Here is a 27,746-nt window from a genome sequence, read left to right on the forward strand (position 1 = left end):
GGTGCAGCTGTAGAACTTTTTGAGGATCTGGGGACTCATGCCAAATCTCCTGAGGGGGAAAAGGTGTTGTCATGCCCTCTTCACGACTGTCTTGTTGTGTTTGGACCATGATAGCTCGTTGGTGATGTGGACACCAAGGAACTTGAAACTCTCGAACCCGCTCCACTACAGCCTTGTTGATGTTAATGGGGGCCTGTTCGGCCACCTTTTCCTGTAGTTCACGATCAGTTCCTTTGTCTTGCTCACATTGAGGGAGAGGATGTTGTCCTGGCACCACACTGCCAGGTCTCTGACCTCCTCCCTATATGCTGTCTCATCGTTGTCAGTGATCAGGCCTACCACTGTTGTGTCGTCAGCAAACTTAATGATGGTGTTGGAGTCGTGTTGGGCCACGCAGTCATGGGTGAACAGGGAGTATAGGATTAAGTACACACCCCTGAGGGGCCCCAGTGTTGAGGATCAGCGTGGCAGACGTGTTGTTGCCTACCCTTACCACCTGGGGCGGTCCGTCAGGAAGTTCAGGATCCAGTGGCAGAGGGAGGTGTTTAGTCCCAGGGTCCTTAGCTTAGTGATGAGCTTTGTGGGCATTATGGTGTTGAACGCTGAGCTAGTCAATGAACAGCATTCTCATATAGGTGTTCCTTTTGTCCAGGTGGGAAAGSACAGTGTGGAGTACGATTGAGATTGCATCATCTGTGGATCTATTGGGGCGGTATGTGAATTGAAGTACATACGGTCACTGTGGGKACGATGTCGTCAACGCACTTATTGATGAAGCCGATGACTGAGGTGGTATACTCCTCAATGCCATTGGATGAATCCCGGAACATATTTCAGTTTGTGCTAGCAAAACAGTCCTGTAGCGTAGCATCTGACCACTTCCATATTGAGCGAGTCACTGGTACTTCCTTCTTTAGTATTTGCTTGTAAGCAGGAATCAGGAGGATAGAATTATGGTCAGATTTGCCAAATGGAAGGCGGGGGAGAGCTTTGTATGCATCTCTGTGTGTGGAGTAAAGGTGGTCTGGAGTTTTTTTCCCTCTGGTTGCATATGTGACATAATGGTAAAAAATTGGTAAAACGGATTTACGTTTGCCTCTATTAAAGTCCCCGGTCACTACGAGCGCCGCTTCTGGGTGAGCATTTTCTTGTTTGATTATGGCCTTATAGAGTTGTTTGAGTGCGGTCTTAGTGGCAGCATCGGTTTGTGGTGGTAAATAGACGGCTACGAATAATATAGATGAGAACTCTCTTGGTAGAAAGTGTAGTCTACAGCTTATCATAAGGTAYTCTACCTCAGACGAGCAATACCTCGAGACTTCTTTAATATTAGACATCGCGCACCAGCTGTTTTGACAAAAAGACACATACCCCCACCCCTCGCTTTACCAGACGTAGCTTCTCTGTTCTGCCGGKACATTGAAAATCCCTCCAGCTCTATATTATCTGTGTCGTTGTTCAGCCACGACTCGTGACACATAAGATATTACAGTTCTTAATGCCCCGTTGGTAGGGTAATCGTAAGTCATCAATTTTATGTTCAAATTATTGCATGTTAGCAAGTAGAATTGATGGCAGTGGGAGTTTACWCGCTCGCCTACGGATTCTCAAAAGACAGCCCGATCTGCGTCCTCTTTTCTTCCGTCTTTTCTTCATGCAAATGACGGGGATCGGAGCTTGTTTCCAGGAAAGCAGTATATATTTCTCGTCGGACTCGTTAAAGGAAAAAGCTTCTTCCAGTTCGTGGTGAGTAATCGCTGTTCTGATGTCAAGAAGTTATTTTCGGTCATACGAGACGGTAGCAGCAACATTACGTACAATAAGTAAAAAAAATAAGTTACTAACAATGCAAAACAATGAACAAAATAGCACAATTGCTTACGGCATGTAAAACGTCAGTCATCCTCATCGGCACCATCCTCTTCGGCGCCATCTTAACTCATTTGAACTGGGTATTGGCCCAACCTTCTAACCACTATGCTACTTGCATCCCTAAGATAAAACATAGTGGGCCTGCTAATAAAGTAATGAAAAAGGTATCCAGCTGGGCACAACATGTCATTTCAACGTGGACATTTGGATGATATTTGGTTGATCAATAAGATTTCAACCTGTATTCACCCACTCAAAAAGAGAGCAAGAACTTTGCTGAATTACGAATGTGTTATCACTATGCTTTCAACCATCTAAATGCAAAACAAAGTTCAAATGGGAATACAATGTCAGATATTTTGTATTTATACCACAGCATTGTTGAATACTCATTTATGATTGGTTAGAAGGGCATTCTAGAATGGACAATAWAACCAGATAATGGGACAGTTGAAATAGATATCGGGACACCTTGCAGTCATGACGCAATATGCGCCTACACATCTAGACCATACTTACTACAAAGTTACAGAAAGCTAAACCAACAACCACACAAACTAAAATTGGATACATTGTAAACACAGGTCCAATGAGGAAAAAAATAACAAACAGCTAGCTAGCTAGCATTGATTMGTTTTTGCATAGTATTTTTTTGGAGCATCTGATGACCTAATGTGGTGAGTGATGACCATGAATTTCTCTGGTGCCAATGTTGCAGTCATGACGCAAGTGGCACTATGCTGTCAAATCCTCCTACATGTTTCTAGTTTGACAAGATGTTTTCAGCAACTGGTATTTTTGAATTTGGTTGTCAAATTGGCATGTTTTCTAGCAACAAACTATTTAGCTAGCTTCTAGCCTAGTGTTTGATATGCAATGCAATCTCCTTTTAATGACGGGCCAAGTGTCCTGRCGAGCTTTTCCATCTATGCCAGGCAAAATCAGTCATCATCAGCTCATTGTTATGGATGTATCCAAATTATTGTCAATAGAAAACAGCTTAAACAAACGCAAATGCTGCGACTTTGTTGTTATTCTGGCTACAGAGGTCGTGACTGTGTTAGCCGTAGCTAGTTGGCTAGCTAGCAAGCAAGGGACAAGAACATTGCCAGCGAGCATGGCAACGGAATATATACAGTGCATTCAGAAAGTTTTCAGACCCCTTGACTCTACACATTTTGTTATGTTACAGCCTTATTCTAAAATGGATGAAATCATTTTTTCCCCCTCATCAATATACACACAATACCCCATAATGACAAAACAAAAATAGGTTTTTAGAAATGTTTTGAAATGTATAAAAAAAAATGCAATATCACATTTACATAAGTATTCAGACCCTTTACTCAGTACTGGAACAGGTCTCTCCAGAGATGTTCGTTCGGGTTCAAGTCCAGGCTCTGGCTGGGCCACTCMAGAACATTTAGAGACTTGTCCCGAAGCCACTCCTGCGTTGTCTTGGCTGTGTGCTTAGAGTCATTGTCCTGTTGGAAGGTGAACCCCAGTCTGAGGTCCTGAGCGCTCTGGAGCAGGTTTTCATTAAGGACCTCTCTGTACATATTTCCCTCAATTCGGACTAGTCTCCCAGTCCCTGCCGCTGAAAAACATCCCCACAGCATGATACTGCCACCACCATGCTTCACCGTAGGGATGGTGCCAGGTTTCCTCCAGACGTGACGCTTGGCATTCAGGCCAAAGAGTTCCATCTTGGTTTCACATTACCAGAGAATCTTGTTTCTCATGGTCTGAGAGTCCTTTAGGTGCCTTTTGGTAAACTCCAAGCGGACTGTCATGTGCCTTTTACTGAGGAATGGCTTCCATCTGGTCAATCTACCATAAAGGCCTGGTTGGTGAAGTGCTGCAGAGATGGTTGTCCTTCTGGAAGTTTCTCTCATCTCCACAGAGGAACTCTGGAGCTCTGTCAGAGTGGCCATCAGGTTCTTGGTCACCTTCCTGACCAAGGCCCTTCTCCCCAGATTGGTCAGTTTGGCCGGGCGRCCAGCTCTAGAAAAATTCTTGGTGGTTCCAAACTTCTTCCATTTAACTTCTCGAGATCGATGTCCCTTCCACGGGACGGTTGAGCTAACGTAGGCTAATGCGATTAGCATGAGGTTGTWAGTAACAAGAACATTTCCTAGGACWTWGACATATCTGATATTGGCAGAAACCTTAAATTCTTGTTAATCTAACTGCACTGTCCAATTTACAGTGGCTATTACAGTGAAAGAATATCATGCWATTGTTTGAGGACCGTGCACAATTTTKAACATGAAAAGTTATTAATAAACAAATTGGGCACATTTGGACAGTCTTGATACAACATTTTGAACAGAAATRMAATGGTTCATTGGATCAGTCTAAAACWTTGCACATACACTGATGCCATYTAGTGGCCAACATCTAAATTGCAGCTGGGCTGGAATAATACATTATGGCCTTTCTCTTGCATTTCAAAGATGATGGGACAAAAAAATACAAAATAACGTTTTTTATTTTTTATTTTTTTATATTCTCCTACATTCCTTTCACATTTCCACAAACTTCAAAGTGTTTCCCTTTAAATGGTACCAAGAATATGCATAACCTTGATTCAAGGCCTGAGTTACAGGAAGTTAGATTTGGGTATGTCATTTTAGGTGAAAATTGAAAAAAAGGGGCGTATCCTTAAGAGGTTTTAAGAATGATAGAGGCTACTGTGTTCTTSKGTGACCTCCAACGCTGCAGACATTTTAAGTTTGAATAAATACTGTTACATTAGTTTGTAAATAAGGCTTAACTTTAGGCTATATACTGTAYTACAAAAGTAGAATGATAGAGGCCACTGTGCTCTTAGGGACCTCCAATGCTACCCTTCTTATGTAAATAAGGTATTTCCTTTTTTTATTTGTAATGCATTTGCAAAAATGTCTAAAAACCTGTTTTTGATTTGTCATTATGGGGTATTGCGTGTAGATTGATGAGGAAAATAATACATTTAGTCAATTTTAGAATAAGGCTTTAACATAACAAAGTGTGTAAAAAGTCAAGAGGTCTGAATACTTTCCGAATGCACTGTGGAACGAACAACTGGGTCTCATCCATAAATATTGAACTTATTGAACGAACGACTGGGTCGCGGCTCTAGCAACCAACAGATGAGAAAGTATGACATCTCTTATAAAAATATCCCCCAAATTGTTCTGGTTTGTAAATGTGTGCATTAGTATTGTTGTTTTTTGGCAACTTTGGTATAAGTGGAATAAAAACCTCCGTTCTGTACTGTACATTACCTTGGAAAAATGCACGCAAAGGGGCTCGGCTCAGCCTCGTCCTGCTGCCTCGTCCATTATTTCCAAAGAATGTACAGAATGTCAGTGTTTATCCCTTAGTTATACAACACTTTTATGTGTTATCACTGTGCTTCATCTAACAGCACAACCCCTCCCCCCCACACAAATAAAAGCCACATACACCCCAGCTACAATGAAATATGTTGTTTTACAGTGTCAGCCATAGTAGTATGGCATCCCTAGAGCAAATTAGAGTTTAGTGCCTTGCTCAAGGGCACATCGACAGATTTTTCACYTTGTCGGCTCGGGTATTCAAACCAGCGACCTTTCGGTTACTGGCCAAACACTCTAACCGCTAGGCTTCCTGCCACCCTACATCACCCTACATGCCCTACACCCTAAATTACCTGGACTGCAGTTGAGATTACATTAAAAGTACATAGTGCAAGTTATCAATGCTGTTCCAAGATTCTGCACAGATTATTATAGCAATTGTGAAGATCTCTACAGACCTGCAACCTTTACATGCTATCTTGAACATGCACGCTTTCTATGAATACATAAGTCTCACAGCAAAGGGTCTGAATTCTTATGTAAATAAGGTATTTCCTTTTTAAAAATTTGTTATACATTATATTGAATTGTGTTTGGTTGACAAAACTACAAAATATAAACCTTTAAAGTACATTTAATGCTTGGATAGTTTCATCTGAGCCACTGGCTTAATCCTATTCTTTAATTTGTATTTTTGGTTTCGTTGGAGACGTGAATCCAACATATTATTTCTTAACTTGTCAACAAGTTAATAGGCTATTTACCGTATTGAAGATGTTATATTGAATTCTGTTTGGTTGTCAATGAAACCAAATATCAACATTTGAAGAAGATGTATCTTTTGTGAATTTATAGTGGCTCTCGAGTGGTGCAGCGGTCTGAGGCACTACATCTCAGTGCTAGAGGCATCACTACAGACCCTGGTTTGATTCCAGGCTGTATCACAACCGGCAGTGATCGGGAGTCCCATAGGGCGGCGCATAATTGGCCCAGCATCGTCCGGGTTAGGGTTTGGCCGGGTTAGACCGTCATTGTAAATAGGCCTTGTTAAATAAAGGTTAAATAAAAATAAATATGTTTAATTCCAGTTGGTATACAAATTAATAATATGTATGTTGGATTTAAGTCTCCATCTCAACCAATAATCAAAGTTAAAGAATAGAACTAAATCAAATTAAAGTGTATTTAAAGTTTGATTACATCAGATTTAGTCCTATTGTTTAACTTAGATTTTTGGTTGATGTGAAGATGTGAATCCAGCATATCAATTATTAGTTTGTAGACAAACTAGAACTAAATCCAGACTAAGTCAGTGGCACAGATGGAACTATCCAAGCAGAAGATGCATCTCCTTTAAATGTTGACATTTGGTTGTGTTGACAACCAAACACAATTCAATATCCAGTTTGTCTACTAATTAGTAATCGATATGTTGGATTCACGTCTCCATACCAAAAATCTAAGTTAAAGAATATGACTAAATCTAATCAAACTTTAAATGCACTTTACATAAAATTTGATTTAGTACTATTCTTTAACTTTTTGGTTGAGATGGAGACCAAAGATGGAGATCCAACATATTAATGATTAACTTGAAGATTACATTTGAAATCAACTAAAGCTTGAAATCCAAGGCCTATATATATGTATTGTCTATTTTCAGTTTCTGATCATGTACAGTATATAGCGTTGAAGATCTGATGTTGTTCCAAAGGTAAAAATTCAACATAGACAAACCCTGTATAAAATATGTTGAAAATTGGTTACAATGATGACATAATCTTGTGGTTGAAATTTCACCCTCAAAACAACAGTTGATAACTTTTTTCCAAACCAATGTATTTTCCATGTAGATTCCACGTCACAATATGTTGACAAATTACGTTGAAAAAACATGTCTGTACATGTCTCACCGATAACAGAGGTGAAGAGTTCAGGAGCTGAACTGCCGGCTGCCATGAAGGTTGCACCTGCCACATCCTCACTAAGATGTAGACGCTGAAAGAGAGAGAGAGAGAGACAGAGAGAGAGACAGAGATAGAGAGTAGAAAGCACATCTTGAAAAGAAGAATTGTGTCCTTGAAATTCCAAATGAATTGACCCCGACCCTGTTACAGAATAGTGTATAACCTTCTTACCTCGCATATCTTCTCCAGAGAGGGAACAAAATAGTCGTCGCACACCAGAGCCAGTGCATAGAACATGTACATGGCCTACAGAGGAGTAGCACAAAACAAAAACACATACCCATGCATGAACAAACTTGGTGATCTCTACAGTGTTCTGGAACCTTGAGTTTCTTCATGTGATGCACATATAGCGTCCCTTAGTTCAATGTGTCTGTCTTTTGMGCGAAAGTATCCTAAGCCAAGACACTCTCTGTGCCAGTGTCCTCGTATGTCAGCTAAGCCTCTGTCCAACATCTAGCACCCCAGCCAGCCAGAGATAAAAACAATCCTGCTTTTAAATGTATGGTCAGTGCATCACACAGTCAGTGGCAGGTAGCGTGGCAAAAGTGTATGTATAGTAGAGTGTGTGTACAGGTGTGTGTTGGTGTGTGTGTTGAGGGGTTGAACACTCACAAACAGGACGTGTAGGGCCACCGCTCCCTCTGTGCGCTCCTTGTTGGTGAACAGGTCTGTGGGGAACTCATGTAACGCTGGAGAGAAAACACACACACGCACATATATTACTAAACAGGGAGAAACACAGTCTCATTTAGTGCAGCAGAGACACGTGCACTGGCACAACCATACACAGTCTATTTGAGTGACAGGACCTAAAAATAGCCTTGCCATGATTGCGTGTTTGTTTGTGTGTAGCAGTGTGTTGATGGCTGCTCAATGCGCGGTGACATTCTCACTCTGAACACCCAAGAGGTTGTGTGAGTCAGCCATCTTCAGTCTGCCCTCAGTGCCCAAACACAACACAGCCATCATCAAACTCATAGGAATTGACAAGGCCCGATGAGGAGAGAGAGAGAGAGAGGAGAGGAGAGAGAGGAGGAGAAGAGAGAGAGAGAGAGGAGAGAGGAGAGAGAGAAGGAAGAGAGATGTGAGGAGAGAGGAGACGAGACGGAGATGAGAGAGAGAGGGAGAGAGAGATGAGAGAGCGAGACGAGGAGAGAGAGAGCGATGCGAGAGATCCGCGAGAGATTGAGAGAGCGAGCGAGAGATGGAGGAAGGAGAGAGGAGGTGAGGAGCAGAGAGCGAGAGAAGATGACAGAGAAGGAGGAGAGCGAGGATAGAACAGAAGAGACGAGAGCGAGCCGAGAGATGGAGATAGAGAGAGATGTAGCAAGAGTGATGAAGAGAGAGCGAGCAGAGAGCAGGAGGGGATGAGGAGAGAGGAGATGGATAGAGAGAGGCGAGGAGATGAGATACGGGAGAGAGCGACGCGAGGCAGGAGATGAGAGAATGGATCAAGCAAGAGAAGGAGGAGAGAGTGGGATGAGTGCTGGGGCGATTGAAAAGAGAGAAGAGAGGACATGAGAAGACGAGAGACCGCGAGCGAGAGATTGAGAGAGAGGATGGCGGAGCGAGCGAGAGGGATGAGAAAGAGACGGAGAGCGAGGAAGAAGGAGAGAGGAGAGAAGGGAAAAAGGAAGAGAGAGGAGGAGGAAAGAAAGGATGTGATGAGATGGACGAGCGAGAGAAGAGGATGAGAAGAGAGAGCGAGCAAGAGATTGAGAAGAAGGAGACGCGAGCAAGAGAATTGAGAAGAGAGATGACGCGTAGCAGAGTGCTGAGAAGAGAGGAGAGCGAGGCAAAGAGATGAGAAACCGAAGAGACGCAGAGCAAAGAGCTGAGAAGAAGAGAGGGGGATGCAAGAGGAAGAGACGCGGAGCGAGAGAGAAGCATTGTGAATTGGAAAGGAGATGAGGAGCGGCGAGAGTGGAAGAGGGAGGAGATAATAAGCTGATGGAGAGAGATGAGAAGACAGATAGAGAGGCACGAGAGAGAGATTGAGAGAGTACAGAGGGAGACGGAAGAGAGGAGAGGCGGGAGAGAGTGAGAGAAGCTCGGGGGAAGCGGAGCGAGATGAGAGAAGGATCGAGAAGCACTGGAGCAAGGATGAGAAGAGACGAGAGCGAGCAAGAAAGATGAGAAGAGAGAGAGCGAAAGCCAAAGATGGAAGAGAGAGGATCGATGCAGACAAGAGGCGATGATGGAAGAACGTCGATGAGTACGAGGGGGCGGGATGAGAAGAGAGGAGAGGAGAGATGAAGAAGGGGGGGAGAAGGGAGCTAAGAAGTAGGATGCGATGAGAGAGGGGGGCATGAGAAAGAGAGAGAGAGAGAGAGCAAGGAGATGGAAGAGATAGACGCGGAGAGAGTGGAAGAGAGAGACGCGGGAGCAAGAGGATTGAGAAGACGAGAGAGCGTGCAAGAGATGAGAAGAGAGAGAGGCAGCAAGAGATGAGAAGGGATGAGACGAGGAGAGAGAGAGAGAGGAGGGAGCGTGAGGGAGGGAGAGAGAGAGAGAGAGAGGAGAGACGAGAGAGATAGCAGGGAGGAGGAGCGGAGAGGATGAGAAAAGAGAGAGAGCGAGAGAGATGATAAGAGAGATGGGAGGGGAATCGAGAAGAATGAGAGGAGGACGGAAGAGGCGAGAGGGAAGAGAGGGAGAGTGTAGGAGAGAGAAGAGAGAGAGAAGAGAGCGAGCGAGAGAGAGGAGAGAGATGAGCAACGAGAGAGCGAGGCAAGAGAGATGAAGGAAGAGAGAGAGCGAGCAAGGAGATGAGAAGAGAGAGGGGCGTGAGAAGAGAGAGATGAGAAGAGAGAGAGCGACAGAGATGAGAAGAAGAGGGAGAGAGAGACGAGAGAGAGACGAGAGAGAGAGAGAGCAGAGAGACGAGAGAAGAGAGAGAGAGAAGAGAGGAGAGACGAGAGACGAGGAGAGAGACCGGAGGAGAGAGAGAGAGAGAGCGAAGGAAGAGCAAGAGGAGGAGAGAGCAAAGCATGAGAAGAGAGAAACGAGCAAGAGATGAGAAGACGGCGAGCAAGACGATGACTGAGACTCATGTTCAAAGTTTGGGTCACTTAGATAAGGTCCTGTTTTTGTAAGAAAAGCAATTTATTTTGTCCATTAAAATAACATCAAATTGATCAGAAATACAGTGTAGACATGGTTAATGTTGTAAATGACTATTGTAGCTGGAAACGGATGATTTTTTAATGGAATATCTACATAGGCGTACAGAGGCCCATTATCAGCAACCATCACTCCTGTGTTCCAATGGGGCACATCGTGTTAGCTAATCCAAGTTTACCATTTTAAAAGGCTAATTGATCATTAGAAAAACCTTTTGCAATTGTGTTAGCACAGCTGAAAACTGTAGTCCTGATTAAAGAAGCAATACAACTGGCCTTCTTTAGACTAGTTCAGTATCTGGAGCATCAGCATTTAGGGGTTTCGATTACAGGCTCAAAATGGCCAGAAACAAAGAACTTTCTTCTGAATCTCATCAGTATATTCTTGTTCTGATAAATGAAGGCTATTCTATGCAAGAAATTGCCAAGAAACTGAAGATCTCATACAACGCTGTGTACTACTCGATTCACAGAACAGGGCAAACTGGCTCTAACCACAATATAAAGAATGGGAGGCCCCGGTGCGCAACTGAGCAAGAGGACAAGTACATTAGAGTGTCTAGTTTGAGAAACAGATGCCTCACAAGTTCTCAACTGGCAGTTTCATTAAATAGTACCCGCAAAACACCAGTCTCAATGTCAACAGTGAAGAGGCGACTCCGGGATGCTGGCCTTCTAGGCAGAGTTGCAAAGAAAAACCCATATCTCATAATGGCCAATAAAAAGAAAAGATTAAGATAGGCAAAAGAACACAGACACTGGACAGAGGAACTGGCTCTAACCAGTGTTCGTTGTCCGTAGCTTATGCCTGCACATACCATAACTCCACCGCTACTATGGGACATTGTGTTCACAATGTWGACATCAGCAAACCGCTCGCCCACACGACACCAAACGCGCTGGGATTCATCCAGCGTGCCAGTGGCCATCGAAGGAGAGCATATGCTCACTGAAGTCGGTTACGCCAAACTGCAGTCAGGTCAAGACCCTGGTGAGGACAACGAGCACACAGATGAGCTTCCCTGAGACGTTTCTGACAGTTTGTGCAGAAACTCTTCGGTTGTGCAAACCCACAGTTTCATCAACTGTCCGGGTGGCTGGTCTCAGAAGATCCCGCAGGTGAAGAAGCCGGATGTGGAGGTCCTGGGCTGGCGTAGTTACACTTGGCCTGCGGTTGTGAGGCCGGTTGGGCGTACTGCCAAATTCTCTAAAAGGATGTTGGAGTCGGCTTATGGTAGAGAAATTAACATTCAATTCTCTGGTAACAGCTCTGGTGGACATTCCTGCAGTCAGCATGCCAATTGCACGCTCCCTCAAAACTTGAGACATCTGTGGCATTGTGTTGTGTGACAAAACTGCACATTTTAGAGTGACCTTGTATTGCTCCCAGCAGAAGGTGCACCTGTGTAATGATCATGCTGTTTAATCAGCTTCTTTAAAAAAAAAAATATATATATTTATTGAATATTCGAAACATACAATATACTAGCAGTGAAGCCGCTCAATAACTACATCATACCAGTCATCCAACAGAATTCCATTCAGAGCGACACAGAAGCGACACAGAAGCATCCAGGGTCAATGCCCTGCTCAAGCGCATGTTGACCGCTATACCACCAGGCCAAAAAACGTGAACCCGAACCCTCCAAGATCCCCAAACAGTTCCCCAATAGCTGTCCCTCAACMATTCGAGACCCCTCCCACAGTCCCCCCAGGAAGAAAAAAATATATAATAAAATGAATTCCATTCCCCACCCCCCAAGAACCCTCCAATGCACCAACAACCAAGAGAAGCAACTAAAGAGAAAAAAGGAAAAGACAGAAGAAAACATCAGCTTCTTGATATGCCACACCTGTCAGGTGGATGGATTATCTTGGCAAAGGATAAATGGGATGTAAACACATTTGTGCACATCATTGTGCACATCATTTGAGAGAAAAGCTTTTTGTGCATATGGAAGATTTCTGGGATATTTCAGCTCATGAAACATGGGACCAACTTWTTACATGTTACATTTATATTTTTGTTCAGTATAGCTTAATTCTTGTGTATTTTATTCTTCTTGTGTTACTATTTTTAACTCTACATTTTTGGGAAGGCCTCATAAGTAAGCATGTCACAGTAAAGTCTACACCTGTTGTATTCGGACCATGTGACAAATAAAATTAGGTTGATCCCTCCCTTCCTACCGCCATCCCTTAAGTGCAGTACAGACACATTCCCAGTAGGCAACACACCGGAATGCATTTTACACAGTGGCTCTGCAGCCAAAGCAAGCAGGCCCAGGGCTATTGTCCACTCTGTACCCAGTGCTGCCTACTCTTATACAGGGTAACCACTCAGGGACCCACTCACCCAACCAACCCTGCTGCCAACAGCACAACTAACAAGTATGGCTTCACTACTCAGAGCTCCACACACAAACACACAGACATATACAAAGGCACACACACATGGTGCGAGTCATTACAAATGCTTCAACCACATACCAACCAGCAAAAACAAACCAACAAATAACTACATTAACAACAACAAAACAAGAGATAGCAAGATGATTAGATAAACAAAATAGCTCTCTCCATCAATAAAGAGAGGGCTTTTGTGTTGGAGTTCACTTCAGCTTATTTCAGTTCAGTGATTCTTGGTAGTGGCAAGGCTTGGGGTCAATTTTGTCCATGAATCAACTGAATAAAGCCCTTTTGGGGCATCTTTCACCATGTCATTCTTCCTAGTCTTAAAACACATAACAAGAGGATCAAGCTCTATCCAGTATGATCTTTCGCTCTTTGTTTTGAAGCAGTATGAAAGCATACAGTGCTTTCAGAAAGTATTCAGACCCCTTCCCTTTTTCCACATTTTGTTACGTTACAGAAAAAAAATGACCCTCATCAATCTACACACAATACCTGATAATGACTAAGCAAACAGTTAAAAAAAAAAAATGTTTGCAATTAAATAAATAAATAAATAAAAACAGAAATACTTCATTTACATAAGTATTCAGACCCTTTTCTATAATACCCTTTTCTATGAGACTCGAAATTGAGCTCAGGTGCATCCTGTTTCCATTTTTTTGATTTTTTGATTTAACCTTTATTTAACTAGGCAAGTCAGTTAAAAACAAATTCTTATTTACAATGACGGCCTACCCCGGCCAAACCCTAACCCAGACGACGCTGGGCAAATTGTGCGCCGCCTTATGGGACTCCCAATCATGGCTGGATGTGATACAGCTTTGAATCAAACCAGGGTCTGTAGTGATGCCTCTAGCACAGAGATCCAGTGCCTTAGACCACTACGCCACTCAGGAGCCCCATGGATCATCCTTGAGATGTTTCTATAACTTGTTTGGAGTCCACTTGTGGTAAATTAAATTGATTGAACATGATTTGGATAGCCTATCTATATAAAAGGTCCCACAGTTGACAGTGCATGTCAGAGCAAAAACCAAGCCATGCGGTTGAAGGAATTGTCTGTTGCGCTCCGAGACAGGATTGTGTCAAGGCACAGATCTGGGGAAGGGTACCAAAACATTTCTGCAGCATTGAAGGTCCCCAAGAACACAGTGGCCTCCATCATTATTAAATGGAAGAAGTTTGGAACCACCAAGACTCTTCCTAGAGCTGGGCGCCCGGCCAAACTGACCAATCGGGGGAGAAGTGCCTTGGTCAGGGAGGTGACCAAGAACCTGATGTTCACTCTGACAGAGCTCCAGATTTCCTCTGTGGAGATGGGAGAACCTTCCAGAAGGACAACCATCTCTGCAGCACTCCACCAATCAGGCCTTTATGGTAGATTGGCCAGACAGAAGCCACTCCTCAGTAAAAGGCACATGACAGCCCGCTTGGAGTTTGCCAAAAGGCACCTAAAGGACTCTCAGACCATGAGAAACAAGATTCTCTGGTCTGATGAAACCAAGATTGAACTCTTTGCGTCACTGGGAGACTAGTCAGGATCAAGGGAAAGATGAAGGGAGTAAAGTATAGATCCTTAATGAAAACCAGCTCCATAGTGCCAGAACCTCAGACTGGGGCGAAGGTTCACCTTCCAACGGGACAACGGCCCAAACTTGAACCTGAACGAACATCTCTGGAGAGACCTGAAATAGCTGTGCAGCAACACTCCCTATCCAACCTGACAGAGCTTGAGAGGATCTGCAGAGAAACTCCCCAAATACAAGTGTGCCAAGCTTGTAGCGTCATACCCAAGAAGACAGAAGGCTGTAATCGCTGCCAAAGGTGCTTCAACAAAGTACTGAGTAAAGGGTCTGAATACTTTTGTAAATTTCATATTATTTTATTTTATTTGCAACAACAAAAAAACTTTTGTTTTGTCATTATGGGGTATTGTGTGTAGATTGATSAGGGGAAAAACTATTCAATCCACTTTAGAATAAGGCTGAAACGTAACAAAATGTGTAAAAAGTCAAGGGGTCTGAATACTTTCCGAATGCAATGTACACATACAGTGACTTCAGAAAGTATTCATACCCCTTGTCTTATTCCACATTTTGTTGTGATACAGCCTGAATTCAAAATTGATTAAATATATTTTTTCTCTCCCTCATCTACACACCATACCCCATAATGACAAAGTAAAAACATGTTTTTAGAGATTTTCCAAATTTATTGAAAATGAAAAACGGAAATCTAATTTGCATAAGTACTCACACCCCTGAGTCAATACTTTGTAGAAGCACCTTTGGCAGAGATTACAGCTTTGAGACATCTTGGGTATGTCTGTATCAGCTTTGCACATCTGGGTTTGGGGATTTTCTCCCATTCTTCCCTGCAGATTTTCTCAAGCTCTGTTAAGTTAGATGAGGAGTGGCGGTGAACAGCAATCTTCAAGTCTTTCCACAGATTTTCAAGTCTGGGCTTCTGTCCTTACCAGTCTCTGCATCTGAAAAGCATCCCCATAGCATGATGCTGCCACCACCATGCTTTGCAGTAGGGATGGTGTTAGACGGGTGATGAGCTGTGCCTGGTTTTCTCAGGACATAGCAATTTGCATTCAGGCCAAAGAGTTACATTTTGTCTCATCAGACCACAGAATATTTTGCCTCACGCTCTGTCTTTCACGTGCCTTTTTGCAAACTCCAGGTGTGCTGTCATGTGCCTTTGTCTCAGGAGTGGCTTCCATCGGGCCACTATCCCATAAAGCCCAGCTTGGTGAAGTGCTGTAGAGACTGTTGTCCTTCTGACAGGTTTTCCCATCTCAGCCAAGGAACACTATAGTTCTGTCAGAGTGGTCATTGCGTTCTTGGTCACCTCTCTGACCAAGGTCCTGCATGCCCGGTTGATCAGTTTGGTCGGACGACAAACTTTAGGTAGAGTCTGGGTAGTTCCATATTTTTTCAATTTCCCAATGATGGAGACCACTGTGCTCTTGGAAACTTTCAACACTAGAAATAGTTTTATACCCTTCCCCAGCTATATGCCTCATCCAGTTCCTCTGACTTTATGGGATAGTTTCTGCTCTGACATGCACTTTCAACCATGGGACCTTATATAGACAGGTGTGTTTCTTTCTAAATCATGTAGAAACAATTGAATTGGCCATAGGTGGACTCCAATCAAGTTGTAGTGACATTTCAAGGATGATCAAAGAAAATTGGATTCACCTGAGCTCAATTTKGAGTATTTTAACAAAGGGGCGTAAATGAGATATTTCTGTATTTCATTTTTAATACATTTGCAAAGAATTCTAAAAACATATTTTCTCTTTGTCATTCTGTGGTATTGTGTGTAGATGGGTGAGATATATATATATATTTTTAAAAAACATTTTGAATTTAGCCTGTAACACAACAAAATGTGGAATAAGTCAAGGTGTATGAATACTTTCTGAAGGCACTGTACATATTTTACACACACAGTTTGAATCCAAAATGTTAAATCACATGGAACAAAATAATGATTTATGCAAACTTAGGCATATGTTTCCGATAGTGTCGGCCGGCACATTAGGGCTTTAGGGGTGGCGCCCCACTTTTGATTGGTCAACAAAAACAAACATTTGTAAAATAAAATATATTACATAGATTATGTTTTAAATGCTCATACAATTGCGGTAAATGTGTACATTTTCCAAAACAAGCTGTTCGGTTACTAATCTGCCCCTCAGTGATTCTGCAGCTCCTCTGGCGCATAGGCCATGCAAACATTACTTGGATTGTTTTGCCAGGTATTTGCTGTATGATGAGTTAGCCAGTTAACTTTCATTCTGAAATAACTTCATATTTCCGACTTAGTCAGATATTCGTTTTGAAAAACTTGAAATTGGCATGGGAATTAAATAGCTAGCAGGCTAACCACTAGCTATAGTTAACTAGCTCCTTATCAAAGGTAGATAACTGGTTAATTTGATCAAAGAATTGACCAAAATATTTCTCAATGTTTTTCTGAAATATTGTAGCTGGCTAATTAATTCGATCATGCTTAAGTATACACCCGGTTTTATGTTGTTTTAGTCCACACATGTCGCCCTGTCACCTATAGTAGAACCTGATGAAAATATTTTTTGTCCTACCAGATACCAATGAGAAGGTTCTAGCTAGTGTATCCCTCTGTCCTTTGACTATTGTTGGATGTAGATGTCCGGTTTATCAGGTCCCAGGCTCCCATGACTGTTATGATTATTTATTTACAAGTTAATTACAATTAGCTTTCTGCTTTATCGCCATCTGTACCTGATTGAGCAGATCTAGTTTCATGTGCAGAAATAAGCCGTATGGCACGAGAGACTCATTGAGAGGGAGACTAGAGCAGACCCAGAAGTTCTGACTGAACGCACATTTGAGCACCCCAGGGTGGTCCATTTATTTTGTGCCGTTATAATTTATTCAATGAAATCCTGCGATTTCTTTGGGGCAGTTCCCCCTTATATGTTAGCTAGCTATCTCCAGTTAGATAATGTGTTACACTTATTGCATCTGCATGCTTGTTGCGTTCTCCCTGGTGAACCCGTTCGTTCATGAGCTAGCTGTTCATTCTAAATATACTGAACAAAAATAGAAACGCAATATATAAATATGTAAAGATCCCAGAAATGCTCATTACATAGGTGCACCTTGTGCTGGTGACAATAAAAGGACACTCTAAATTGTGCAGTTTTGTCACACAACACAATGCCACAGATGTCTCAATTTTTGAGGGAGTGTGCAATTGGCATGGTGACTGCATGAATGTCCACCAGAGCTGTTGCCAGATTATTTTATTTTAAATTTAAATCTCTACCATAAACTGGCTCCAATGTCGTTTTACAGAATTTGCTAGTACGTCTAACCGGACTAAAATCCGCAGACCACGTGTAGCCACGCCAGCCCAGGACCTCCATATCTGGCTTCTTCACCTGCGACCAGCCACCCGGACAGCTGATGAAAATGAGGAGTGTTTCTGTCTGTAATAAAGCCCTTTTGTGGGGAAAAACTCATTCTGATTGTCTGGGCCTGGCTCCCCAGTGGGTGGGAATTAATGTGAATATATGAGAATTTATGGAAATATATGCAAATTAATATTAATACCATTTAAATGTAGATGTTTTTTGCATTGGATATATTTACCATATCATAAGGAGACAGAAACATAAACCTTTTACCTTATCATAAGCAGACATAATTGCAAATGATTAAATCCTTCCAATAGAAATGTTAAAAAACTATTTAGTTACGAATTGAACTTTAATTAAATGAGTTGACTCTTCACATGGGATGATTTCACTGAACAACAAAAGAAAGGGAATATTGAATGATCYGCAATCCATCGCATCTCCCAAAAACGTTTTCAACATATGTAAAATGATAGTCTAGAAACTAAAGCTTTGGTTGTCTTCCTCTCAGGTTTCCATGTCTTCTCCCTGGATCTCCTCAATGTTCACCTCTTGAACATCGGACTCTGAGGCCTCATCTTTACTGTCACTTTCCAACCCTGTTGAGGATGGCTCATTGTCAGGCTCCGCTCTCTCCACTGGGATTCTCTGCCTCTAACCCTATTACCGGGGCTGAGTCACTGGCTTACTGGTGCTCTTTCATGTCGTCCCTAGGAGGAGTGCGTCACTTGAGTGGGTTGAGTTACTGACGTGAACTTCCTGTCTGGTGCCCCCCCCCCCCTTGGTTTGTGCTGTGGTGGAGATCTTTGTGGGCTATACTCGGCCTTGTCTCAGGATGGTAAGTTGGTTGTTGAAGATATCCCTCTAGTGGTGTGGGGGCTGTGCTTTGGCAAAGTGGGTGGGGTTATATCCTTCATGTTTGGCCCTGTCCGGGGGTATCATCGGATGGGGCCACAGTGTCTCCTGACCCCTCCTGTCTCAGCCTCCAGTATTTATGCTGCAGTAGTTTATGTGTCGGGGGGCTAGGGTCAGTTGGTTATATCTGGAGTACTTCTCCTGTCTTATCCGGTGTCCTGTGTGAATTTAAGTATGCTCTCTCTAATTCTCTCCTTATCTCTTTCTTTCTCTCTCTCAGAGGACCTGAGCCCTAGGACCATGCGTCAGGACTACCGGGCATGATGACTCCTTGCTGTCCCCAGTCCACCTGGCCTTGCTGCTGTTCCAGTTTCGACTGTTCTGCCTGCGGCTATGGAACCCACTGTCCACTGGACGTGCTACATGTCCCAGACCTGCTGTTTTCAACTCTCTAGAGACCGCAGGAGCGGTAGAGATACTCTTAATGATCGGCTATGAAAAGCCATCTGACATTACTCCTGATTATTATTTGACCATGCTGGTCATTTATGAACATTTGAACATCTTGGCCATGTTCTGTTATAATCTCCACCCGGCACAGCCAGAAGAGGACTGGCCACCCCTCATAGCCTGGTTTCTCTCTAGGTTTCTTCCTAGGTTTTGGCCTTTCTAGGGAGTTTTTCCTAGCCGCCGTGCTTCTACACCTGCATTGCTTGCTGTTTGCGGTTTTAGACTGGGTTTCTGTACAGCACTTTGAGATATTAGCTGATGTACGAAGGGCTATATAAAATAAACTTGATTTGATTTGAAAAAGCCTCAAATTTGCCCGGATGGCCACCAATTTTTAAACCCCTGCGTGCTTTGGTGTGTGTGTACCCAAAGAAAGACCAGTTGCGCTCTGAGGCGGCTGATGTTGGTGGGATTTGGAGGATGATGGATGCAACAGGGGAAAGAGCCTCAGATCCACAAAGTCCCTTCCACCAGGTGGCTGATGAGATATGTTGGCACGACTGCCATATTGCATCTCCATCCCAAAGCCCTTGCTTGGAAGTGTACTTTGCCAGACTGCCAAGAACCTTGCCCTCATCCAGGCCAAGGTGGCGAGACACGGTAGTGATGATACCATAGGCCTTGTTGATCTCTGCACCAGACAGGATGTTCTTGCCAGCATACTTGGGGTCCAACATGTACGCTGTGGCGTGATTGGGCTTCGGGCAGAAGTCTTCATGCTTTTTGATGTATTTCAGAACTGCAGTTTCCTCTACTTGGAGCGATAGTGAAGTGGGCAGGGCAGTACGGATATCTTCTCTTACATCTGCAAGCAGAGTATGAACATCAGACTGGATGGCATTGTCTCCCTCAACCCGTGCAATGGCCACTGTTATAGGTTTCAGGAGTTTCAGGCTGCTTACCACTCTCTCCCAAAATACATCATCCAGGAGGATCCTCTTGATGGGGCTGTCCATATCGGCAGACTGTGATCTGGCCATTCTTGGAGAGACTCCTTCCCCTCCAGGAGACTGTCAAAGATGATGACAACACCACCCCAACGGGTGTTGCTGGGCAGCTTCAATGTGGTGCTCTTATTCTTCTTACTTTGCTGCTATAACTTGATGATCCTTCAAATACCTAACCATTTCCTTGACTCTCTTGTAGAATGTATCCATTGTTTTCAGTGCCATGATGTCCTTGAGGAGCAGATTCAATGCATGAGCAGCACAGCCAATGGGTGTGATCTGAGTGTAGGACTCCTCCACTTTAGACCAAGCAGCCTTCATGTTCGCAGCATTGTCTGTCACCAGTGCAAATACCTTCTGTGGTCCAAGGTCATTGATGTCTGCCTTCAGCTCATCTGCAATGTAGAGACCGGTGTGTATGTTGACCCTTGTGTCTGTGCTCTTGAATAATACTGGTTGAGGGGTGGAGATGATGTAGTTAATTATTCCTTGCCCACGAACATTCGATCACCCATCAGAGATGATTGCAATACAGTCTGCTTTCTCTATGATTTGCTTGACCTTCACTTGAACTCTGTTGAACTCTGCACCTAGCAAATGAGTAGATAAAGCATGTCTGGTTGGAGGGGTGTATGCTGGGCGAAGAACATTCAGAAATCTCTTCTAATACACATTGCCTGTGAGCATCAGAGGTGAACCAGTTGCATACACAGCTCGAGCAAGACATTCATCAGCATTTCTCTGACTACGTTCCTCCATTGAGTCAAAATAAACATGAGGACCATGAGCTGTTGCTATCGATAAGGTGTCTGATTCATAATTTTCACCTCGAATAGAAGTAGAGGGACTTTTGTCAGAGGTTGCTTGTTGTGAGCGCTGAGGGAACTTTGTGCACTTGGCCAGATGATTCTGCATCTTTGCTGCATTCTTCACATATGATTTGGCACAATATTTGCAAATGTACACAGCTTTTCCTTCTACGTTAGCTTCAGTGAAATGTATCCACACATCAGATAGTGCCCGTGGCATTTTCCTGTAAAGATTAGATTTTTTTGTTGTAAAAAAMCCCCAAATACAATTCCATGTACAGATAAATAGTTAAGCAGTTAGATGATCCTTTGTAAGATAAATTAAACATGTATGGAAACAGGTGAATTAACACTCCTCAATTTGCTCGCTAAAACAAGCTAAAACCCACATGGTAGCAAAAACTAACTTCAAAAATTGTTAACAAGTTAGAAAAAATATAAACACATTTTGCTGTAGGCTACTATTTACTAGTTAACAAATCATGTATGTCATATAAAATATATTCACCCCACCCAGTATTGTAATCAAAACTTAGCAGAAAGCATGTAGTCCTTCGCTCAGACAGTGTAGTAGTGTGGGCTCAATAGCATCTCATTAGTGTGCAAGATCTTGAGAATTAGCTGTACATGTGATGGAAGAGTGCACTGCACATGTGATGAAAGAATGCACTGTGCATGCGGAGGGTTGCAATTCCATTAAATTGGGGATAGTTTAATCAAAATATGCCACAAGACCTATAATTGCCTTATGTGTATCCCACAAAAAAAGTTCACTGTTATAAGCTAACTTTTTTGATGAATTTATGCATAATTCCCCAAATTCCAAGGCTTAACTTCCCATGGAAAATTTCCAGGAAATTTACTGGAAGGTTTCCGACCCTTTGCAACCCTAGTTTGGGGTACTCAAGGACTGCGGTTGGTAAACATTGCATTACAGTAAGTACTGCCAGTTAGAGACCACCGACCCATGCCCCCTATGTGAAAAAGTGATATTGCTACCATGGGGATGAGGTCATTCATAGAGTAATCTCAGCATAGATTCTGTAAATATTCTGATGCCACAGTAATAGCTTTGAGTGCTCTGTCCCTTATTTAGCCCTACACTAAAGTCTACTCCATGTTCTTTCTGATGGCTCAAAACAATATGCTTTTGTCTGCATAAGCCATTGCTGGAAATACAGAATCTACTACTGAACATAATGCAGAAGTCTGGATAAGTGCATATTGCCATATTGGAAAAAGTGTGATCCTCTGTTATGGATTAGTAAGACTAAGGAGAATGACAGTATTAGGACATCATAAGTGCTGTAAGGGGTGTTAGAGGAGCTACGGTTGTTGTAACTACTGTTAAAAAACGTTAAGCAGGGTAGAATACAATCTGGTTTTACTCAAAAGAACATTACACAACATATAAGTCAATTCTTGTGAAATTTGGTCAGCTTCCTTATTTACTTCTGGGTCCAAACGTGTTAACAATTGGCATTTCTGTATGTGTGTGGTGCTAATTTTGCTCCATGTGACACTATGTGACCTTAAGATGACCTATCACCGCTGTGTATGACATCAAAGTGTGACCTAAGTGGATGGCGTGTTACCCATGAGACCTTCACACTCTGGCCACATCTGTCCCTTTAGGGCTTTGGTTGTTGTCATGACTTTGGTGGATGGTTATATCTCTGATGTACTCTATACATAACTTAGATACACAAAACAGGATGCTCTTTATTGATTTTCTAATCTATTCAATCTTAAGCCAAACCTGACACACACATAAGCACGCACCCATGCTTGTGCGTACACACACACAAATACACGCACGCATGTGCACGCACACGCACACGCCTAAAATCACTGACTTTTAAATCTGGACTGGATCAGGCAGGATTGACCTGGGCTCTCCGGGAGCTGTGATGGCTTGCTGGGGGCAGAGAGCTGCTGAGGAACAACAAAGACTTGACTACTCTCTCTCTCTGCTTACATAAGCATCACAATCATTACATAAGGCTGTGTGCTGGAGAGAGAGAGTAGGACGAGTCCTTCAAATCCTCTACATCATTAAAGAGATCTCAGATCTCAGGAGGGGCATCCTTTTGAGAGCAGTAGAAAAAAACACACTGATTGCAGACAGACACCACACAACAGATGGTTTTCACCTGGCGGTGTAGTTTGTTTTCCTTTGTGATGGGAATATGGGAGTGTATGTTGTTAGAGAGACAGCACTGAGCTAGCTGTCTACATCCCAGAAGGCACATACACACACTGTTCACCTATTCATAGTTTCCTCCTTTAGTGTGAAGCACATTAGATTGCACTCGCTTTTGTTTGAAATGTGCTATATGAGTACAGATTAACTTGATTGAGGCTTGCAGTTATGCACCCACGCACATATCACAGTGGCATTGTAGCGCCAGTCTTGGGTCACACAGCTGCTTTCACCACAGCTGATGTTGTTGGTGGGACAGCTGGGAAATACAGTCTTCAACACCTATAAACGTGACATTCTAATGCAGTGGTCACACACCTTTTCTGAGTCAAGATCACTTTCTGAGTCAAAATGCAAGTCGAGATCTACCAATCAGATTTGAAAAAAATCATGACAAAAAAATTGTAAGGCTCGGCATCATTAAACAATTAAAAACAGTTATGTAGCAATGAGGTTTGTGCAGTAGGCTATAGGCCCAAAACACTATCACTGCATACTAGCTATSCTTGAATTTCCCTGCCAMTGTTGTTCTTCTCAGACCATTTTGAAATTATATTTCAAAATTCAAGGTATATGATCACACTGGCAATAGATCATTTGTTGTATTACTTGTGAAGCACAGCTGAGTGAGCATAATAATTAGCTTTTTTTTTACTGGACTATTGGCCTGCACATCTGATGGTCAGTCTGAGGGAAGTGAGGGAGGGAGCAGCAGTGAGGCTGCCTCTCACCCGACTCACCATCCCTCCTCTCCCTCCCTCCGCTGAGAAAAGGGGACACAGTCTTCCACAGTCTTCTGCCTCATGCACCAATTCATGTTGTTACTCCTATGACCAGAGAAAGTGAAATATTCCTGCATATTAACCCTTTGAGGTGTACGATCATATATTTGTGATCATTGTTGACTCGTGCCTGCAGCGTACCATATGTGATTGGAACAGTAGCAACAGGACGTATGATACAACAAATGTGTCTAAACAGCATTGTCTGAACAGCATCTTAACAATGTTTTGTACTGCTGGGAAATATAGGTATTCGCAACTTTATGCCTCAATTTCACCTTTTATTGTAAAAGATAAATGCAAAACTTTATCATCCAAACATCACACGGAACACCTCCACAGCCAAACTATTCCATAAACCAATCTAAATAACAGGTTTCGCTGACATAAAAACTAAACATAAGTTAGCCACCTAACAGCTATAGTTGTTTAAATTTGTACCACATCTCTGATGAGTACAAGGGAGAAATTAAATATTGTTTAGAAAAGWGATGCGTGTCAGCTAAGCTAACAGCAGGTACATTCTTTATGATGGCAGCCATCTTTGTTTATGTTAGACAAGAGAAAACTCCCTAATCCCAGAATGCCATTCACCATAAGACGCAAACAAACAAAGTCAAAGTCAAAGATAGCAGTGCCCATTGTCTGAAAAATATGAACTTAGTTTGGCCCCTTTTCAGCATATTACAAATCTTTGATGTACTTGTTACAGTGTATACAAGAACCGGAGCACATGACTTAACAATTCGTTTACCATTTTTACAAATCACAAAGCAAATAAAATGTTATCACCTCACAGATCATCACCCCAGATGTGGGGGAGGGTTCATTTAATTTGTGGGGGGTTTTCAAGTCTATGGGGGGCAGAAATGGGGGAAGGTATCGTGGGGGGATATGATGCGGGAAATATTACTATGATGGGGAATTTATCAATAAATGGGGGGCAAACGCAGAACAAGTTTATAAGCTAAATAAAAAGAAAACCCCTGGAAAGTGCGGTCTGAGCTGGCAACCCTGTGGTACCGTACTTACAATCTGATGCCGCATTCAAAACAACTGGGAACTCGATAAAAAACAAGCTCCGTCTGGGAAAAATAGTTTTGAACGGTCCTCCAACTCAGGAACTCGGGCCTCTTTCTAGAGCTTCAACCTTTCCGACCTGAAGATCCCTGACGTCATGATTTGACCTCGTATTTTTCAGAGTTMCCAGTTGTCTTGAAAGCACCATAAGTCAGTCGAGTGAACTATCCCTTGTTATAACATCTTTGGTCTGACAGACGCTTACGTGACAAACAGAAAGCATTGTTTGTTGTCAACAAATATGGTGCCACACATAGCTGGCAAATAGCTTAGCATTAGCTCATCATAAATAGTACAACCTTCAAAAAAGTATTTTACWCCTTTATAATTTATTCAGGAATCGGAATGCATGATTTGTCACCAGAACTTGAAAACGTGAATAAAACAGTAAATACATTAGGATCCATATATACATACGGAATGCTACTCTAGAAACAACTACACAATATACAGAAAATGAGGCACTTACTTTGATAGGAACGCACACATTTACAAAGTTATTTTTTGTCTGAAGTCCACTTTGTAAGGAAAACAACAATGAAGGCAATGCGGGCGCTAGCCTTAAAATGTGCATGGGAAAAAGTTTTAACAATTCTGACTCGAGATGTGCAATGTCTTCATACTTGATCTGGGGAAACACTGGGGAAGTGCTTGGGCTCTGGTTGAAGAGAGAAGTTTCTCCGGCTCAGTAAAGCCTCAAACATAAATTGCCCGCAACAGTGAAATGCGCTACTTCTTATGTGAATTAATGAGGAGGCGGAACACACCTCAATTCAAACTGTTGTTTACATTTTTGATTTATTATTAATACAAAAACTTGTTMGAAAATAATTTGAAATTGACAAGTTGAAACATAACCTATAGATAATTAGCAGGCAGCGTGATTTGGTTTGAGGGCAACGCAGGTTAACTGTCCTGTTGAGTAATAAGTATGTTACAGTCCCTGATGTCTCTCTGGAAGGAGATTTTCGCCCTGAGCTCATCTACTCACCCTGAACTCATCAGAGTGTGYAGCTTAACATTGTAAGCTGGAAAACACTCGGTTTGTTATTTTTGATTGAAACAAAACCGATATTCATTAAATACGAATACAGGAGGAAGTGGGGGACTTCCGACAATGGCGATGCTCTAACAAGACGCATCTGCGTAGCGTCCTCGAACTTTCRAACTATTCGCTAACAGTGAGTTGGAAGTTAAAACATCTATTGTATCGCCAAAGCAAAAGATGCCCAATATGTCAAAACCTCAGATGAGGCATGGAAAAATGCCCCTCTCTGACAGCCATCCTTCAGCCTCGGTGGATGCTAGCTTGGAAGAAGCACCAGCATGGTTCAGAATGGAGATGGACAAGGGTATAACAAAAATTCAAGAGACACTTTCTGAACACCTCAGCAAAATGGATGTACTGGTCGATAAACTCCACGGAAACCAGAAAGTCACAAAGGGACGAGGGACAAAGTTAGAAAAATACCATGCTGACCACCAGGCTGCCATCCTGGATGTCCGCGAGGAAGTGGACCAAAAATACAAGAAGTTGGAGGACGCCATCTCTGAACTCGAGGAGAAATTTGATTATTATGAACATTTCCAAAGGCGCTCGAATTTGAGACTTCAAGGTTTCCCGGAGGCCGTGGAGGGAAGAGACGCAATCTCCTTTCTACAGGAATGGATTCCCAAAATTCTGGATCTACCCCCTCCCGTTGGAGATCAAGAGGGCCCAATCGCATCCTACAGAGGCGGCTGCTTGGCCAGATTGCACCCAGAGCATTTGTCATTACATTTCTACAGTACCAGGACATTGTACGCATCCTCTCTGCTGCCCGAGCAAAGGGAGAGCTCAAGTACGGAGATGCCAGAATCATTATCTTTCCGGATCTTTCTCCCACACTACACAATAGGAGGATGGCTTTCTCCCCACTGAAGAGACTTCTGCTTCAGGCTGGCTTGGCATACGGCCTGTGCTACCCAGCGACTTTGTGGATCGAAACCAAGAATGGTGAGTGCACATTTGACTCTGTGAAGATGGCTGAAACATACATGAGGAAAGAACTTCCTGACTTGTTCAYGTCTACTACACCAAAATCTTTGGAGGGAGTTGAAAGTCCGTGTTGCCCAGCAACAGCCCCAAAACATCACTGCTCTAGAGGAGATCTGCATGGAGGAATGGGCCAAAATACCAGCAACAGTGTGTGRAAACCTTGTGAAGACTTACAGAAAACGTTTGACCTCTGTCATTGYCAACAAAGGGTATATAACAAAGTATTGAGATAAACTTTTGTTATTGACCAAATACTTATTTTCCACCATAATTTGCAAATAGAATTCATTAAAAATCCTACAATGTGATTTTCTTGGATTTGTTTTCTCATTTTGTCTGTCATAGTTGAAGTGTACCTATGATGAAAAAAACAGGCCTCTCTCATATTTTTAAGTGGGAGAACTTGCACAATTGGTGGCTGACTAAATACTTTTTTGCCCCACTGTATATCAGATCATTCTGCCCTGCGGCTTCAGTACCAGTCAGTAGAGCACAGCCACCCTCAAGAAGATTTGGCACATACTTAGTAAATAATCCCACATTTGTAACATTTCTGAACACTCATATAGACATATTTTTTTTGCACCAATAACAACTATGCCTCCCCTCTAATTTTATCGGAAGCTCTCCTTGCATATCTGAGGTGTCAAATCATATCCTTTAGTTCAGGTGCTCGTAAGATGTATAAGGCTCAAGTAGATTCGTTGGAGAATGAAATTAGAGTTCTGGAAAATGACATAGTGTAACATTTGACACCAACTCCACAAAAATTAGACTCAAAGGATTGGAATATATCACCCTGATGACCCATAAATCGGAAATGTTCTTAGGAGAAACTAATGCGGAAAAAGCTTTTGACCGCATAGAATGGAACTACCTGTTTGAAGTTTTACAGAGGATGAATA

The 27,746-nt window shown here is 42.6% G+C and overlaps 1 protein-coding gene across 1 annotated transcript in view; it reads right to left on the reverse strand.

The window, feature by feature from the left end:
• LOC111978730 (sodium/potassium/calcium exchanger 3-like) overlaps window positions 1-27,746 on the reverse strand; it is a 171,265-nt gene that overhangs the window by 16,896 nt on the left and 126,623 nt on the right. Inside the window, exons 3-5 of the mRNA XM_024008957.2 lie at window positions 7,778-7,854; window positions 7,334-7,408; window positions 7,109-7,193 (exon numbers count right to left, since the gene is read on the reverse strand). Of these exons, the coding sequence (XP_023864725.1) occupies window positions 7,109-7,193; window positions 7,334-7,408; window positions 7,778-7,854 (237 nt within the window). The remainder of the gene's footprint in view (window positions 1-7,108; window positions 7,194-7,333; window positions 7,409-7,777; window positions 7,855-27,746) is intronic.

Source organism: Salvelinus sp. IW2-2015, linkage group LG18 (genome assembly GCF_002910315.2).
Source record: "Salvelinus sp. IW2-2015 linkage group LG18, ASM291031v2, whole genome shotgun sequence".
Classification (NCBI taxonomy): Eukaryota; Metazoa; Chordata; class Actinopteri; order Salmoniformes; family Salmonidae; genus Salvelinus; species Salvelinus sp. IW2-2015.